Source organism: Polypterus senegalus, chromosome 1, assembly GCF_016835505.1.
Source record: "Polypterus senegalus isolate Bchr_013 chromosome 1, ASM1683550v1, whole genome shotgun sequence".
Lineage (NCBI taxonomy): Eukaryota > Metazoa > Chordata > Cladistia > Polypteriformes > Polypteridae > Polypterus > Polypterus senegalus.
Window position 1 is genome coordinate 121401456 of NC_053154.1, and position 17692 is coordinate 121419147.

The 17692-nt window shown below is 41.3% G+C and overlaps 1 protein-coding gene across 2 annotated transcripts in view; it reads right to left on the reverse strand.

The window, feature by feature from the left end:
• golim4a (golgi integral membrane protein 4a) overlaps positions 1 to 17692 on the reverse strand; it is a 115153-nt gene that overhangs the window by 39835 nt on the left and 57626 nt on the right. For both annotated transcript variants that reach the window (XM_039757076.1, XM_039757069.1), the window contains exons 4-6: positions 16340 to 16393; positions 5695 to 5845; positions 168 to 250 (exon numbers count right to left, since the gene is read on the reverse strand). In XM_039757076.1, coding sequence (XP_039613010.1) covers positions 168 to 250; positions 5695 to 5845; positions 16340 to 16393 — 288 coding nt within the window. The remainder of the gene's footprint in view (positions 1 to 167; positions 251 to 5694; positions 5846 to 16339; positions 16394 to 17692) is intronic.

The window sequence follows — 17692 nt, forward strand, 5'->3', positions numbered from 1 at the left end:
TGGAGCTCTAGCTACAAATACGTACATCACAGACCTTTGCTTCCATATTACACTGTAATGAGAGAACAGAATTTATCCATCCACACACACACACACACACGCAGAGTACATATGTATACATATGTACACAAACACAATTTTATTTCTGTAAAACAAAAATAATTTACCTTCATATCTTGGAGTTGAGCGTGCACATCAATGTGAGCTTTTCGTAACTGTTTATTCTCTTCATGTAGATTGTAGATGTTTTCTGTCATACGTACACATTAATTAATATTACATTGTATTGCCTTTAAGGAGATAATGCAAGTCTTTTTGCTTTTTAAAAAAAATGAAATACATTCGTTTTCAAAGCATTAACAATAGAATTACCAGAGCCTACAAAAAACTTGTAGGTCTGTCCCACCTTAAATCACTTCTTAAAACCGTTCTCACCTCTCCACCAGTGTCTTTTGTTAATCTAAATGTGCTGATAAAAGAAAAGCTGCAAGTAGCTGGCTATTCCACCCCCCCCAACGACTTAGAACATGCACAAACTTCTCCCAGCTCATGCCTTGATTGATTATCTGGGAGTGAAGTGGAGTTTTAGAGTGGAAATAATAGATCATTATTTGGAATACACGCATTTCATGTGTGTTCCGTTTCTACAGTAATCCGTGTAAACACATTTTTAAAACAGAAATTTTTTTCATATTGTAGTAGTAAATGACAAAACATAAACATAAACTATATAATGTATGAAGCCTGAAGTCCAAATATCAAACACTTTCACAAAAGGTACAAATATAACAACAACATTTATTTATATAGCACATTTTCCTCATTTTACAAAATGAAGAATAGAAAAATAGAAGACACAAAAAAATAAAAATAAGTCAACATTAATTAACATAGAATAAGTAAGGTCCGATGGCCAGGGTGGACAGAAAAAACTCCAGAGGCTGGAGAAAAAAAATAAAATCTGTAGGGATTCCAGACCAAGAGACCGCCCAGTCCCCTCTGCAGAACAAGTATGCTTTTATTCAAAAATATAACTGCAGAAAAAAGCTGCCTTAGCATGCCACATTGACACATATGTACTACCGCTGCCATGGTAGCGTAATGATATCAACCGCTGACTAATATTCAAAAGGTCATGAGTTCGATCCCACACGATTCAGTTTTGAGAAGTAAACTGCTCTTATTCTTACTATTTTAGAATAAAAACATGCATTTGATTTCAGTGTGTAACAGCCGGTGTAATTTATGATACTTGTAAAGGTTAGATTTTTTTTTTTTTTTTATTCACGTACTTGTGACTGCATTCTCGTACCAATGCTTGCGAACTGAAGTGCCTGCGTGCACTTTTCGTGGCATTACACGTCTATTTTTTTGAGCATGCCCGTGTCGTTCAAACACAGGAACATATGTTGGTGTACAAGTATAACAAAATATGTGCACTTTTATTCTAGACTATAAGTGAAGAAAAAATAAAGCAAGTTACAGTAGGCGGTTGATACGACAGCTTGCGTGGTGCAATGCGAAGACCTGCTGATTTCCGATCCGTGCTATATAAAATCATCACATTCAAATATTAACAATTCCCACACACCCTTCCTACATTAACGACATGTGTACTTGTTGCAGTGTACACATCTCTCTGTGCTATGGTTCTTATTACACTGAATGAGCACCTGACATTGTACTTTCTTCCCTATATAAATAACATTCAAACTATAGCGCGTCTCCAAATAAATCACATTTGAGTTATAGCGCGTCTTTATGTGAAAACAGCATTGTCAGATTGTGGGGGGTGGATCGTGAACGCGACTGAGAGAATGGAACTGAATTAAAAAAAAAAAAGCTAACCTTTACAATTATCATGCATTTACACTTACAGACCGACTGAAATCAAATGTATGTTTTTATTCTAAAATAGTTCAGTACATGCAATATTATTTGAAAACGAACAGCGTCAGATCGGGCGCATATTCAAACCTGATCTGATGCTGTTCGTTTTCAAATAATATTGCATTAGTGCGATGATGTTTTTATATATATTGTCTCTTTCATTCATCTTGCAGTTTGTAATCAGTGACCGCGTGTTTTTTCCTCGATCTTGCCAGTTCGCACATGTTGCTGTATGGTGGCGTTTCTTTTGTACTCCAGGACATGCAGAGGACAGAATAGTACAGAGCAGTAAGTTCAGCGCTATATGCAATCAGACAGACAGACAGGCAGAGAAGGCACTGTATAATAGATATATAAAAAACAGCTAAGGGGACAGATATATAGATAGGAAGGAAAGGCACTATATGATAGGCAGACAGGTAAGCTCCTATATAATAATAAAATTACTGTTATTACTATATAGTGTGACGGACAGCCGGATCCCGATGCAGCTACAGGCAAGTAGTCAGGTCTACACAGCACACGAGGTACAGCGCGAGGAAGGTGAGAAGCGCGCACACGTGGCAGGGGCCGCAAGCAGGCACGCGCCACCCAGCGCAGGAGAACCCAACCGAAGCCGCCTTTGTCATGGGGAAGAAAAAAGCTGGGCGGACACAGAGGCCAACTGGCAGACGCCGCCACGCTAGTCCGGCGCACGGGTTGCAACCGGAAGTAGGTGACGGGTTGCGGGTATGTTTTTCCGCCTGCGGGTCATCCTACCTCCTGGACGCCGAGGGGCGAAGCACCTGGTGCGGGCAGGGGGACGAGTGTCCATGGCGGACGGGCGGCCAGCTCGAGAGAACGAGGCGGAGCTGTGTCTTCCCTTCGGCCTGAGCCAGTGGCTGGCGGAGGAAAGCCCGGACGAGCTCCCCAGCGTGGTGCCCCGGCAAGGAGAGCCGGAGCAGCTTCAAGAAGCAGGTAAACGGTAGGGGGGGGACGTGTGTCAATCACCCGGCGAGGAGGATCGGCAGGCGGGGATGACGGACGCCCTTCCCTCTCCTCCAGACTACCCAAAGGGGCCCGTGGGGGATCCACAGGGTCTTGTTGGCACGTGGCCGGCGGAGGGTGACACGGAGAGCCCAAATCCACCGCCAGCCACCACTATTAATATTTCCTGGGCTGTAGGGGAGGTGAACTCTGTTGTCCTCGCCCTACAGTCCCTTTTGCAAGTTTTTCAGGTCCTGCGGGAAGCGAAGGAGGGGCTGGAGAAGAAGCTCGGTATTCCGTGCGGGGCCCTGTCTGAATGGCTTCATGACGGCAGGTGGCCAGCCTCCCACCGGCAGGACAAAGCGGTGCAGGTAAGTGAAGCCGGCACCGCAGAGAAAAGGGGGCGGGACGCATCGGCAACAGCGTTGGTCAATACTGCCTGTCAGGCGGACCCGCCCACCACACAAGAGGCTGCTGTTATGACTGACAGCAAGGTGGACGAGTGTGCGGTGAGGCAGCAGGTGGAAACCGGCTGCCAAACTACCCCGCCCCAACCGCCAGCGCCGGTCTTGCGGCAGTCTAAAGGGACGCAGGCGGTGCGGGGTCCCTCCTTTTCTCATAGGGGGACTCAGACCGCCAGTGCGTCCCAGAGGAAAAAGGGGAACCGGAAGAGGAAACCGGAAACCCCCTATTTAGTGCAGTGTATGCCTGACGGCTTGGACCCGAAGGAGGGCTGCACTGCAGAGGGGCGGAACCGTCACAAGCCCTCCTCGGAGGGGGCGAAGGGGCAGGTGTTCCCTACCTGCTTCCGCATGCAGAGGGGCCGTACTGGAGGGGGTCGGCGGTGTTATAACTGTGGCCGCGGTGGCCATGTCTGGCGGGCTTGTACCGAGGGACGTCGGGGCAACGCCCCCAGACCTGTTTATTCTGTTTTGACAGGGCTCAGCCGCGGAACCAGGAATGCCGACTCCCCGTCCTGGAGAAGACTGGCCCACGCGGGGCAGGCCGATGAGCCCCACAAGCCTCATCTGAGGGAGGGGCCATGTGACGGACAGCCGGATCCCATGCCCGGCTGGGACGCCTCTGCCGCATTATGGACATTGCAATGCCTTCCCCGGGGCGCTTGGGGGCAGTCTCCCTGGCAGTGGATTCCTCCTCAATCTCCCCCGTGGCTCCATGGGACATGGAGTCCACCACAGCAGCCCGGTTAGGAGATGGGGTGGCCGCTAGGGGGTTCTGCAGAGATCCAGCCACCACACTGGACGGTTTATGGGCCTGCCTCCCAGCAATCGAGGCTGAAGTCGGGTGAGGAGGAGGAGGACAAGGTCGAGGCAGAGGAGGCAAAGAGAGGCCTGAGTATTTGTGTGAAGAGGACTGTGTTTGGGTTGTGTGGCACGGGGAAGGCCAGTACGCCACGGAAACTGTTGTAAAAGTCTTGAACCTTTTATGAAAGTGTTTATTTGCTCTTTGGCTGTCAGGCTTCACACATTTTATAGTTTATGTCTACATTTTGTAACATTTATTACTAAAATATGAAAAAGGTTCTGTTTTAACATTGTGTTTACACGGATCACTGTAGAAACGGAACACACATGAAATGCGTATGTTCCAAATAACAATCTATTATTTCCACTCTAAAACTCCACTTCACTCCCAGATAATCGAGGCATGAGCTCGGAGAAGTTCGTGCACGTTCTGAGTCGGTGGGGGATGGAATAGCCGGCTGCTTGCAGTTTGTTTTTATCGGCACATTTACAGGACAAAGGAGGCTGGCGGAGAGGTGAGAATGGTTTTAAAAAACGATTTAAGGTGGGACGGATCTATGAGTTTTTTCGTAGGCTCTGGTAATTCTAGTGTTAATTTACAAAGCATTATATTACCTGCAGATATTACGATATTAACCTCATTTATGGAATATAAATGTAATGTACTAACCTTAAATAAATTTAAAATCTACATACCTGAGAGGAGTGTGCAAAATATAATAAAATAAAAATTAGGTTACACTATACCATGTTCAAATGACATGTTAAGGTGAGTATGTCTGGAGACATAAAAATCCCCAGAATCGGTAGAGTAGCTGTGTAATTCTCAAATTTGCTTCTAGGTATCATGCGTCTACAAGTCTTGTTAATCAGTCTGCCAAGGCGTCATGCGGAGATGATCAATTGTGGATTTCTGCCATTTATTCTACTATACAATGGCACAAGTGACTTCAGGGCAGATTTTCAAGAAATAATGATTATTTTTTTAACACTGATAAACTTGGTAATAAACAGTTTGTTCCTTGTGAACAGATTGTCAACCAGTGACATTTCACTGAACTGCTGAGACGTCTATGGGAAAGCATCAGGAAGAAAAACATCTGGTAAAACTCCATTTTGAAACGTGACAGTGAACCTGTACACACTGCGTTGTCAGTCATTACATTCTTGGTCAAAAACAGTGAGGTCAGTACTTTTCACACCAGTCAGATATCACTCCCTAGGACTTCTTTTCATTCCAGAAATCAGAATTTAGACTGAAGGGAAGAAGATCTGCTAACATGTAGACATACAGTATAGGAGAAACCACCAAAGGCTCTAGACACAGTAACAAAAAGATGAGCACAGGGAACGTTCAACAGGAATGAGAGAAGAGATGGGACAAATGTATTGCCTCTCAAGGACACAAATTTTAAAGGTGACTAAATGGGAATTGCTGTAAGTTTTATATTAAAGATTTCTTCTTCTTTTAACAAATTCCAGTAATTTTTTGCATCCCCCTTGAACATCACGGAACATTGCTAATTTAGGTCAAAAGAAAAACCCTAGAATTTCTTTAAGTTATTAACCATACCTTTCAATTTAGATATCTCCGTTTCTTTCAATTGCTGTAGCTGATCGTATTTAGAGTTGTGTTCCTGTAATTTTTTGCTATGATCTTCACCAAGCTGATGATGCTCTTCCTGCAGATTGTAGTACTGCTTTTTTAATTCATCATGCTGGTTCTGCCAGACAAATTCAATTGCCCAGTTATTCATCATTATCATATTATTCTTCAAATACAGAAGCACTGAAAAATGACTTTATGAAACAAATTTCTTGACACTTCCCCATCTTGTTTATTCTGAATTTGGTCATCTCATGTTGACTGGCTGTCAATTTAATATTAATCCAAATATTCAAAAGATTATTGTTTATTTTAAAGGCCAAACTGGCTTCATGTTGTGGTTTCAGTACCTAAAGCCATTTATGTACTTCCAATTAAATTTTCAGCAGCAATGTCTTTCTTCCAGCACCATCAGAAATTTGTCTGACAAAAAGCAAACTTGCGGATATAGGATTAAAATAGAAGTCTGCCTTAATTTCACAGTGTACCAATTTACCACATGAAACGTGTCTGTCAGAATTGATAACCTCATGCCTACGCAATTACTTTCTAGCCTACAATTCCATTAACAAGAGGAATAAAAAAAAAAAATCAAGAATACACTTTGAAACACACTAACATACTAACTGAAGCCATGGGTTGTAACTTGCAATATCCAGGATTTACAAGATCTAACAAAATCTAAAATCTTATTGTTGAAACACATTAGTTACTGGAAAATTGTGCTCTCTTTCAAAAATCATCAGTTAATATCACAAAAAAACAGCCACCATTGTTTTTCTAGATTGCTACAGGTATCAAATGAATATCCTCCTCAGCTGCTACAAGGAACAGATCTAAGTCAATGTTATTCTTTTTCCCAAATTTGAAACATGTATTCTTTGCACTGGCAACAGCATGTACATACAGACTTTTATACTTCAACAAATCACTCTCAACAACGGAATTCCCATCTCAGTTTCACATCCATTTATTCAATTTGTATGTAGACCAAGCCTGTCCCAGCAAAATCAGGCACATTTAAACTTTTAAAAATCTCAGTGCATCATTCGCAAGCCGGTGTTTTAATTGAGTGGATTAATCTAATGCTCAGATAGACATTAACAGAAGGTGGTCGGAGAGGATGGGAGAGATTGGGAGCACCTCTTATTCCTTGTACTCTTTGCATACCAGGAAGTCCCATAAGCCTCTAACAATATGGAAGACAAACCCAAGGTCTACTGGATATATTGAAAGGATGGAAAGCTGTGGCACTTTTCTCTACAAGTACAAAGCAAAGTCACACAATAGGTTCATTTAAAAAAAAAAAAAAAAAGAATTACTTAAAGAAAACCTGCAGCATGCACAAAGAACACAAGTCAGAGTACATAACTGGGCAAGACCAATTAAGAATTTCAGCCAGGGGAGTGTGTAATAGTGCTGGCGTCATGATCCACTCTTAATTATTAGAAATACAAGAAAGACAAGGTTCCCTATTCTCCTTTGCATTTTCTATCATGATAGTGAACTGATGTCACACCAAAAAGGCATCCTGTTAGTTACTGCAGTTGTGGATGCAAAACTAGGTCTGACTTTACTAAGTGAGCATTACATTATCACTCAACACAGAGTAACAATTTGTGAACACCCTTTCTAACTCCTGGAGGTAAAGAAGGTGGAGGAAGAGCTAGAAATTAAAAGCATGCTAGACCTAGTGAGGGTAATTGAGTAAGTGAGGACAGTTTCAACCCTTGGTTTAAGTCTGATTTTATTGATACTAAAACCAGATGGAAGTTGGTGTTTGTATAATTTAACCAAGTCTCCCAATTCAATACTACCTAATACAACACTTGAGACGATCTCCTCAGATGGTTGGGGGAGGCTCAATATCTCACCACCCTAGACACAACTAAGATCTACTGTCAAATTCCCTTAAAAGGATTAGCAAAAAAAAAATAAAAAAACAAAAACAACAAAAAAAAAAAACAAAAACATTTAGCACTCCTAGTGGACTTTGGGAGTAGTGTGTTCAACCACTCAAGCTACACGGGACTTTTCAGCATTTTTTGTACACAGATTGCTATAGCCCCATAATGTTTTATAGTGTGGTCTATACCCAAATGACGTAATAATCTATTCTGGCACTTGGAAGGAACATGTATTGCCTGTTGTTCAAACACTATATAAAGTCGGCTTCAAAACAAAAATTTCAAGAAACGCTACTTTAGTTTATCGGCTATATACCTGGACGAGGCACAGCCAAACCCCAATATTCCACTGTTGCAGACATGCAGGACTGTCCAATGTCACGAAACAAATGACAAGTACACGCCTTCCTAGGACTACCACAGTATTATCACAGGTTCATAACCCACTTCTTTTTGCATAAAACAGACAAAAAACTGGCTCCAAATTTGATGGTATGGGATACTCAAACTAAAGCTATATTCACTGACCTCAAGAAGGCTCTGATATCTGTCCTTGTAGTATTTTCTCCTTACTTATCTGCTAATTTTATACTCTAGACTGAAGCATCCGACACTGGTCTAGCGATAGTATTAAATTAGATCGTCAATAGACTGAATATCCTATGAAGTACCCGAGTTGTAAACTGCTGGGCCAGAATAACAGTTACACTGCGTTAAAATGTGCGATTCATCATTCATCAGGTGTTATCTTCTTGGTGAAGTCCATCCATCCATTATCCAACCTGCTATATCCTAACTGTAGGGTTACAGGGGTCTGCTGGAGCCAATCCCAGCCCAACACAGGGCGCAAGGCAGGAAACAAACCCCAGGCAGGGTGCACACACACACACACACACAGGACAGTTTAGAATCGCCAATTCACCTAACCTGCATGTCTTTGGACTGTGGGAGAAAACCAGAGTACCCGGAGGAAACCCATGCAGACACGGGGAGAAACTCCACACAGTGAGGACCCGGGAAGCGAACCCGGGTCTCCTAACTGCAAGGCAGCAGCACTACCACTGCACCACCGTGCCGCCCCATTCTTGGTGAAGTGATCTTGGTAATTGACCATGCCCAGCTATAGTAGATGGCAACCCATAAGCAGCCCAACTCAAGAGTAAAGGTTATCCAGCAGTGCTCCTAAAAGGCCAATGCTGATGTTCTCTCCTGGGTCCACGACCTCTCGGCCAGGTCCAATCATACCACTGGGTCTGAGCTGATCTGGAGAGAGGGGGTGTGTCAAACATGCACTTACAGGGCGTTTTCAAGGTTCTTAGTACACAAGTAATTCACCTCCACAGACTGTAGTGGTATGCTCATTAACATCTTCCCTTTTACCTGCAGACTCGATGACTCTAAAAAGGATGACTATTGACATCACTTCTGAATCAAAACAGGAAGTCCCCCCTCTTCCACCCTTCATTATATTTAAGTATCAGCAATCCCAGAAATCAGTGTTCATTCAAGTACACGCATCTGGTGTGAAAACGTCAACCCTCCAGAAGCACACATTGAAAGTCTAACCAACAATACCACTTCAATCCTATTTTTTTCTATTTTGTTTACATTTTCTTTAGGACAATCTTGATGAGAGCAGTCCATTAAACCCATTAAAGCTCACCAACCCTATCCACTTGATACTTCCAAAAGAAAATAAATAAATAAATAAAAAATGATCAAATCTAGTTTTGAAGGTCACTACACTACTTGGTAACTTATTTCATGTGTCTAAGGCTCTCTGTATTAAGAAACACCTCCCAGAATGTACCCTTAACAAGTTTCTAACTGTGTCCCTGTTGAACTCTTTTTAAAGTAACAGACTTGATCCCCTCATAATGCTAAATGAAAAATATAATTCTCTTCATAATTTTAAAACACTTCAATCATGTCTCCTCTTAATCTTCTTTTGCTAACACTGAAAAGGCACAGCTCTTTTAATTGTTCCTTTACCCTCATAGCTTTGGAATCAGCCTAGTCGCTCTTCTCTGGACTTTTCCCAGCACTGCTATGTCCCTTTTGTAGCCTTGAGCCCAAAACTGCACACAGTACCCCAGATGAGCTCAAACCTGTGCATTATAAAACTTGAGCATACATGGATTTGTATTCTACACATCGCAGTGTTCTCCCCAGAAATTTTTTCCAGCCGGGTGGGGCGGGACGGGGAAATTTGGTGGTGTGGAAAATTAAATGTGCACTATTTTTATTAGTTAATTATTATTAATTATTTTCCAAAGCTCAATATGACTTCTTTTTTAAGGATTGATACCTGTGAAAGAATAATTTTTATTATTTTAAGAAGTATCCAATTTAGGATCCTGCAACCCTAACAAAAATTTTAAATAACAATTGTTATGACATAAACCAACAGGCACAAGTATTGTCGCTGTTGGGAAGAAAAACAAAAACATTGAAAAAAAGGATAGGAAACCTAATGAAGAAAAATTTAAAAATATTCTTCAAAGCCAACTTGCATATGGAGAAGGTGTCTTCAGTTAAATATTTATTCTTCTTTTCTTCCTAGAGGCCCAGTTGTCTGAAGCTTTCCCCATAATCAAAGTTCCCAGGATCTGGGCCCTCCAAGGAGATCACTCGTACACTGTCGTAGTGACTGTACTGTAGTGCAGTCGTAGTGACTGTACTGTACTGCAAAGTCATCAGACAGCCATCTAGTGTAACTGGCCATTTTCAGCTTAATCTGGGGAATGTTCAGAATATTTTGAATTTCCGTTAAACCAGCCATCCTAACTGAAGAATTTTGGAAGAAATAGAACAGCTGCCTTAAGATGTTCAGTTTTGTTAAATAAGGTACAGTAGCTGCTGCTGCTTGGGCACTTGCAAGGGCCAATCAGTGTTTTTACACAGTGGCAGTTGACCACGAGTCCAGATGTTTTATTTCTAAGCAGTTTTGCCACACCTTTCTGTTTCCCAATCATAACAGCCGCTCAATCTGACCCTAGTCCAACCAGATTAGCAGTTTTCAAGCCTATAGTGTCCATAGTCTCACTCAGTGTGTTGGTTATAGTCTTCGCTATGCAGTCAGTCATATTGTGGGTTGATACAAAACTAACTCTGACCTCTGACCTAAATATGACCTGGCAAACATATTTAATGTAAATAATTGTTTTACATTTGAGATGTGTGGTTTCATCACACTGACTACTGAAAAACTTTTCTGTGTGTATATTTTTCAGTATGTTAGATTTTATTTCTGATGCTAAGACAGCCAGCAGCTCTTGCATTATTCTTTCAGAGGTGTAATGTGCATTTTTACCAACATTAAGACTTTTGAGTGGGAAAGGGAGAGCCTGTTGGATATTCAATTCACACTTGCACTACGGCAGGTACGCATTCTCGACATTTCCACTTTATTCTCGGCATTTCTACTTTATTCTCGCCGTTTATCTCGAGATTAAATTCGATATGTTGACTTTATTCTCGTAGTTGGTCATTAAAGTAGATCATAAACTAAACTTCATTTTAAAACGAATGCTTAATTTACTAGATTTTCTCAAACACTCGTTATAAATTATGTAGCAACATGTCGACTTTATTCTCGTCATAAGCGTCAAGATTAAAGTGGACATGTCGAGAATAAAGTCAACATCTCAACTTTATTCTCGACATATAGTTTTTTTTTCTTCACTTTGTCCGTATTTTTTTTTCTTCACCGTGGCCCTAATATGCTTCCGTACAAAACCCTCAGGACACAGTGTGTGCTGCCAGGGTTTCCTCACACTTTTTGCAATATGAACGCAGGTCCAAATATGAGCAAATATAAGAACGGCAGATGGGGTCACTTTAAACAGGAACCACAGTGAGTGCTACAAGGATTTTTGCACACAGAACACACCTAATGCTTAAACAACTGTATGTGTATATATTGGTTTGCTATGTACTTTACAAGGAGAGAGCTGCTGTACGCTCAGCTGCACTATACAGACTGCGCCGACGCTGAGAACAGAGATATCAGTTCCTGACGCCTTTTTTCTGATATCTGACAGGCTGGTTTCACTAGACTTTTTTATTTTATCAGACCTCCTCATGCCCGCCCACCTCCACATCCTCTTTGCTTGTGAACTGCCGCTCCGCTCCCGCTGTTAGCATGTACAGCCCCCTCTCGCCTGCCCACCTCTCTATACTCCTTGCTACTGTATTAAGCTGCTACACCTTCGCTATTACCATGTACAGCCCGCTCTCGAAACCCCACCTCCCCATACTCTTTGCTTGTTAACTCTACTCCGCTTCTACACCCGCTATTAGCTTTAGCAGTATTTGCCCACCCTCCCGCTCGTCCCTTACCATCTCTGAAGATCATTAGATCTGCCTGTGCCTGCAGATCTGTGGCTGTCATCTCACAATGTCATGCGAGATGACAGCCGGGCACTCAACTAAATTAGCCGGGCGGAGCGCCAGGCTAAAAGATGCTAGTGAGAACACTGACATCGTGATATACAGTGGTGTGAAAAACTATTTGCCCCCTTCCTGATTTCTTATTCTTTTAAATGTTTGTCACACAAAATGTTTCTGATCATCAAACACATTTAACCATTAGTCAAATATAACACAAGTAAACACAAAATGCAGTTTTTAAATGATGGTTTTATTATTTAGGGAGAAAAAATCCAAACCTACATGGCCCTGTGTGAAAAAGTAATTGCCCCCTGAACCGAATAACTGGTTGGGCCACTCTTAGCAGCAATAACTGCAATCAAGCGTTTGCGATAACTTGCAATGAGTCTTTTACAGCGCTCTGGGGGAATTTTGGCCCACTCATCTTTGCAGAATTGTTGTAATTCAGCTTTATTTGAGGGTTTTCTAGCATGAACCGCCTTTTTAAGGTCATGCCATAGCATCTCAATTGGATTCAGGTCAGGACTTTGACTAGGCCACTCCAAAGTCTTCATTTTGTTTTTCTTCAGCCATTCAGACGTGGATTTGCTGGTGTGTTTGGGGTCATTGTCCTGTTGCAGCACCCAAGATCGCTTCAGCTTGAGTTGACGAACAGATGGCCGGACATTCTCCTTCAGGATTTTTTGGTAGACAGTAGAATTCATGGTTCCATCAATCACAGCAAGCCTTCCAGGTCCTGAAGCAGCAAAACAACCCCAGACTATCACACTACCACCACCATATTTTACTGTTGGTATGATGTTCTTTTTCTGAAATGCCGTGTTCCTTTTACGCCAGATGTAATGGGACATTTGCCTTCCAAAACGTTCAACTTTTGTCTCATCAGTCCACAAGGTATTTTCCCAAAAGTCTTGGCAATCATTGAGATGTTTCTTAGCAAAACTGAGACGAGCCCTAATGTTCTTTTTGCTTAACAGTGGTTTGCATCTTGGAAATCTGCCAAGCAGGCCGTTTTTGCCCAGTCTCTTTCTTATGGTGGAGTCGTGAACACTGACCTTAAATGAAGCAAGTGAGGCCTGCAGTTCTTTAGACGTTGTCCTGGGGTCTTTTGTGACCTCTCGGATGAGTCGTCTCTGCGCTCTTGGGGTAATTTTGGTCGGCCGGCCACTCCTGGGAAGGTTCACCACTGTTCCATGTTTTTGCCATTTGTGGATAATGGCTTTCACTGTGGTTCACTGGAGTCCCAAAGCTTTAGAAATGGCTTTATAACCTTTACCAGACTGATAGATCTCAATTACTTCTGTTCTCATTTGTTCCTGAATTTCTTTGGATCTTGGCATGATGTCTAGCTTTTGAGGTGCTTTTGGTCTACTTCTCTGTGTCAGGAAGCTCCTATTTAGGTGATTTCTTGATTGAAACAGGTGTGGCAGTAATCAGGCCTGGGGGTGGCTACGGAAATTGAACTCAGGTGTGATACACCACAGTTAGGGTATTTTTAACAAGGGGGCAATTACTTTTTCACACTGGGCCATGTAGGTTTGGATTTTTTTCTCCCTAAATAATAAAAACCATCATTTAAAAACTGCATTTTGTGTTTACTTGTGTTATATTTGACTAATGGTTAAATGTGTTTGATGATCAGAAACATTTTGTGTGACAAACATGCAAAAGAATAAGAAATCAGGACGGGGACAAATAGTTTTTCACACCACTGTATAACCTAACATTCTGTTAGCCTTATTAATGGATTTAAAACACCATCTGGCAGTTAATAGTGCAGAGTCCACTATAACTCCCTAAATCCTTCTCATAAGGTGTACTTTAAATTTTCAGATCTTCCACTGTGTATTAAAACCTAATATTTTACTTACTCAGTGTAATGCTTTACACTAAACTTTATCTGCCACAAACCTGCCCAAGCCTGTATGCTGTCCTAGTCACTCTGTAATGATTAAATGGATTCTAGGTTATCTGCCAATCCACCTAACTTGGTATCATCTGCAAACTTAACTAGCTTATTATTTATATTTACATCCAATTATTTATATGTATTAATAATTTCAGCAGTCCTGGCACTGACCCCTGTAGGACACCACTCTTAACCTCAGCCAATTCTGATAGGGTTACTCACACCATAACACTCTGCACTTATGTCTGGGTCAATTTTGCACCCATACACACACACACACACACACACACACATCACCCTGCACTCCCACTGCTTTTAGTTTGACACCCAACCTTTCATGTGGCACCTTATCAAATGCTTTCTGAAAGTCAAAATAAATATAATTTGCTCTACTTTGTTCACATCCTTTTGTTGTTTCCTTAAAGAATTCTAGCATGTTAGTAAAACATGGCATATAGTTGCTTGTATCTGCCCGATCATTCTTTTCATAGAACAGGATATTTGCCATTTTCCAGTCCTTCAAAATTCTTCAGTACACAATGACTTTCTAAAAAATATACTGCAGGGTGTGGTATGGTTTAGTCCGGGGTGCTTCTGCCAACTTTTAATAAAAACATTAAATGAAAGCAGTGTGGGTAAGACCCTGGCTTGTGGGTGTGGTACCCTGCTGTGTGTTTGCCAGCAGCTCAGTTGTTCCCCATTTACTTTAAGCATCTTGTTAGGTACAGTGTCTGGGTCTAATGGTAGAAAAGGGAGCCTGAGTATAGAACTTGGACGGGGGAAACATAAAAAGATAAGAGGTTAAAGCAATAATGGAGAGGGGGATTGGGAGAAGATCAGGTGTGAGAAATATTAGAGGCATGTAGCCAGGAAGAGAGTCCCAGGAGAGAAGCATGTGACCACTGCTCCAGCAGGGAGTGAGGGTCTGTCCTGCTGAGTGATTTGGGGAACAGGAGTGGCTGACTGCTCCAGCAGGCTTCCCAAGTACAGCCAAGGAATGGCAGCGGGAGTCGGAGGTGATGGCAGCAGGCACCCAAGCCCAGTTAAAGGGTTGGGTATGCTTTTTGGAAGGATGTTTGCTTGGGCTGAAGACAGATTCCTGCCATGATTTGAATCTAGTTTTTATTGGATTTATTTATTTGTCATTTTAACCTCCACTTTGCACATTGTTTTTATGGATTATATTTTTGTTGACTTTGTTTAAAGCACTTCAACATTTGCACTATTGTTTAATTTTAAATTAAAGCAATAAAGCACTTTTAAACCTACCCTTGCTGACTGTGAATGTTCTCATTTGCCCGGCTCATCCTTTGGTAAATTCTGGGTTCAAATGGCTTCCAGAAGCTACCAAGGCGTGTGGAAACAATCTGGACTGTCACACAGTAGTTTATATGTACTTGCTAACCTCCTTAAGAACTTGAGAATATTTGGTCCTGGTGATTTATTTGATTTCAGTCTATTTAATCTAAGCAGTACTTCACCCTCTACAATTTCTAGGTCACTCAGTACCTTCTCTTTAATAGTCCATTCTACCACTGGGAGATTATCTACACCCTCACATGTGAAAACCTCAGAAAAATTTGAGTTTAGAGCATCAACTATCTGTATTTTTTAATTCCCCAAAATTCCTGATGCACTTCACCTCCTCCCTGACTGTTCTATTACTACTAAAATACTAAAAGAATCTTTGAAAGTTATGTTTCACATTATCTTGCTATATGTCTAACTTCGCTTCCCTAATATCTTTCTTAATGGTTACCCTCATGCTCTCATATGCCCAACCTGTTCCACTGCTCCACGATGGTCTCCAAAAAACTTAAAAACGTATCTCAGTGCATCCTCCTTAGACTTTACTGCATCTGCTTAAAACTTGACCTACCAAAGTTAAACAGTTTTGGCCTTTCTAAACACTGAGAATTGTATTGGATTATAGTTACTTCACCTTAGTGGTTCAATCACCTCTACACTCTCAAATGAATCCTGATTATTACAAAATAGTAATAGTGACTATATCTGCCTTCATACTTGCCTTTAAATATTACTAAAATTGTGTACTGAAATTACTGTCTGCATTGGGTGGTCTACAACACACCCCTAAAACAAGGCCTCTTTCCCTAATGCTTTTCAGATAAAGCCACAGTCCTCACTAAGATGGGGCTATTAAAAAAGGTTTACTACATCAGTACCCCAACCTTTAAGCTTGTCTCTTCATTAGTTTTCTCAAATGATAAAAAGATCAGTTCAAAAATAATAATCCATACCATTTCATCAAAGTTGACTTCAACTCTGATGATCATCAAGCACACGGTGCATTTTGCCCTGCCACAATTATGCATCTCTACCACTCATTTTACATTCTACAAATCCTCTAAATTGAAATTTAATTGGTAGATATAATACTCACCTTTAACATCTGGTGTTGCATATTCAAGGAGTTAAATCTGTTGGTAGAATCTTGCTGAAGATAGAGGAGAGAAAAAAAAAACCAAGAAACAAATATTATTCACCACCTGTCAAATAGCTTTTCCATGCATATTAATCACCTCAAGTAAACCACCAAAGCTAACAACAACATCATTTCAAGTAGGACTTGTACTGACTGAACACAGACAGATACTGATTAAGGAGAGGCATCTCATCTTCAGTGTAGTTTATTTAAACAGAATTTAAAACACTAATTTATTCAAAGCAGCCAAAAAGCAAAGATACTTTTTTTCCTTTGATTAGATCATCAAATTGCTCAGTAATGTAAAAAGTCAAGAGATTTCATAAAAGCAAATTGTATTATTTCTCAAGGCATGTTCAAGCTGCACCAAGACAGGCAACTCTCCCTAAACCCTAAAATAGGCACACCAACTAAAAAGGACACAATTTACAAATTGTTAAAAGGCATTCAAAAAAGGATACTACAAATTAGCAAAAGCACCTAGTGTACATAATCTGAACCACAACAATCCAAAACAAGCTATTTAAACTTCACATCTATTATTAAAGGATGCTTGTCTGCTTAGATTTCAGCTCCCTTTTCCCCCTGAGAAGTCTTAATGCTACTCCATAAGTGGTCTCAGTATAAAATAATCTAAATGCACTGTTTAACTCATACATGGAGGCTTACCAAACAACTTCTGTTACAGGTAGCCTCACAAAAATAAACACACCCCACAAAAAGAGATACCATATGAATGCTGATATTGGAAGAAACTCACTTTGTAAAAAAAACTTATCTAACATTAAATGTCTGTGTTGGAGCCAATAGCATAACATGCTAGCCCATATATTTGTGCAATCTGAACCTTTGTATACCGTATATCTTCTAGTAGTGGCCGGCTTCTTATTGATGCCCGTTTCCAATAAATGGCGGGTTTTAAGAGATGTCGCGACAAATAGACGTCGGTCTCCAATAGTAGCCGGTCTCCTTTAAGCGCCGGTCTGTAGTAAACGCCGATCTCCAATGACCCACCACCTTTTTCGTACGCTAATCCTCTTTTCTCACCACCTGGGCTACCGACCTCCTGCAGTGAATCATACGTTAAGTACCTCTTCGTGTCAAAAATGTTTTGTCGTCGGATGCTATCGAGGAAGTGAGAAAGTCAAAAAGAAATTTCTTTGTGTACATTTTGCCCTTTCGTCTCCACGTCAATCATAACCCCACAGGGAGGGTAGAGGTGGCGGGAAGAACATGAAAATGCCATCTTCGACACGTACATCCTGATAAAACCGATTACTGTGCGACAACAAGCAATGGGAGTACCTGTAT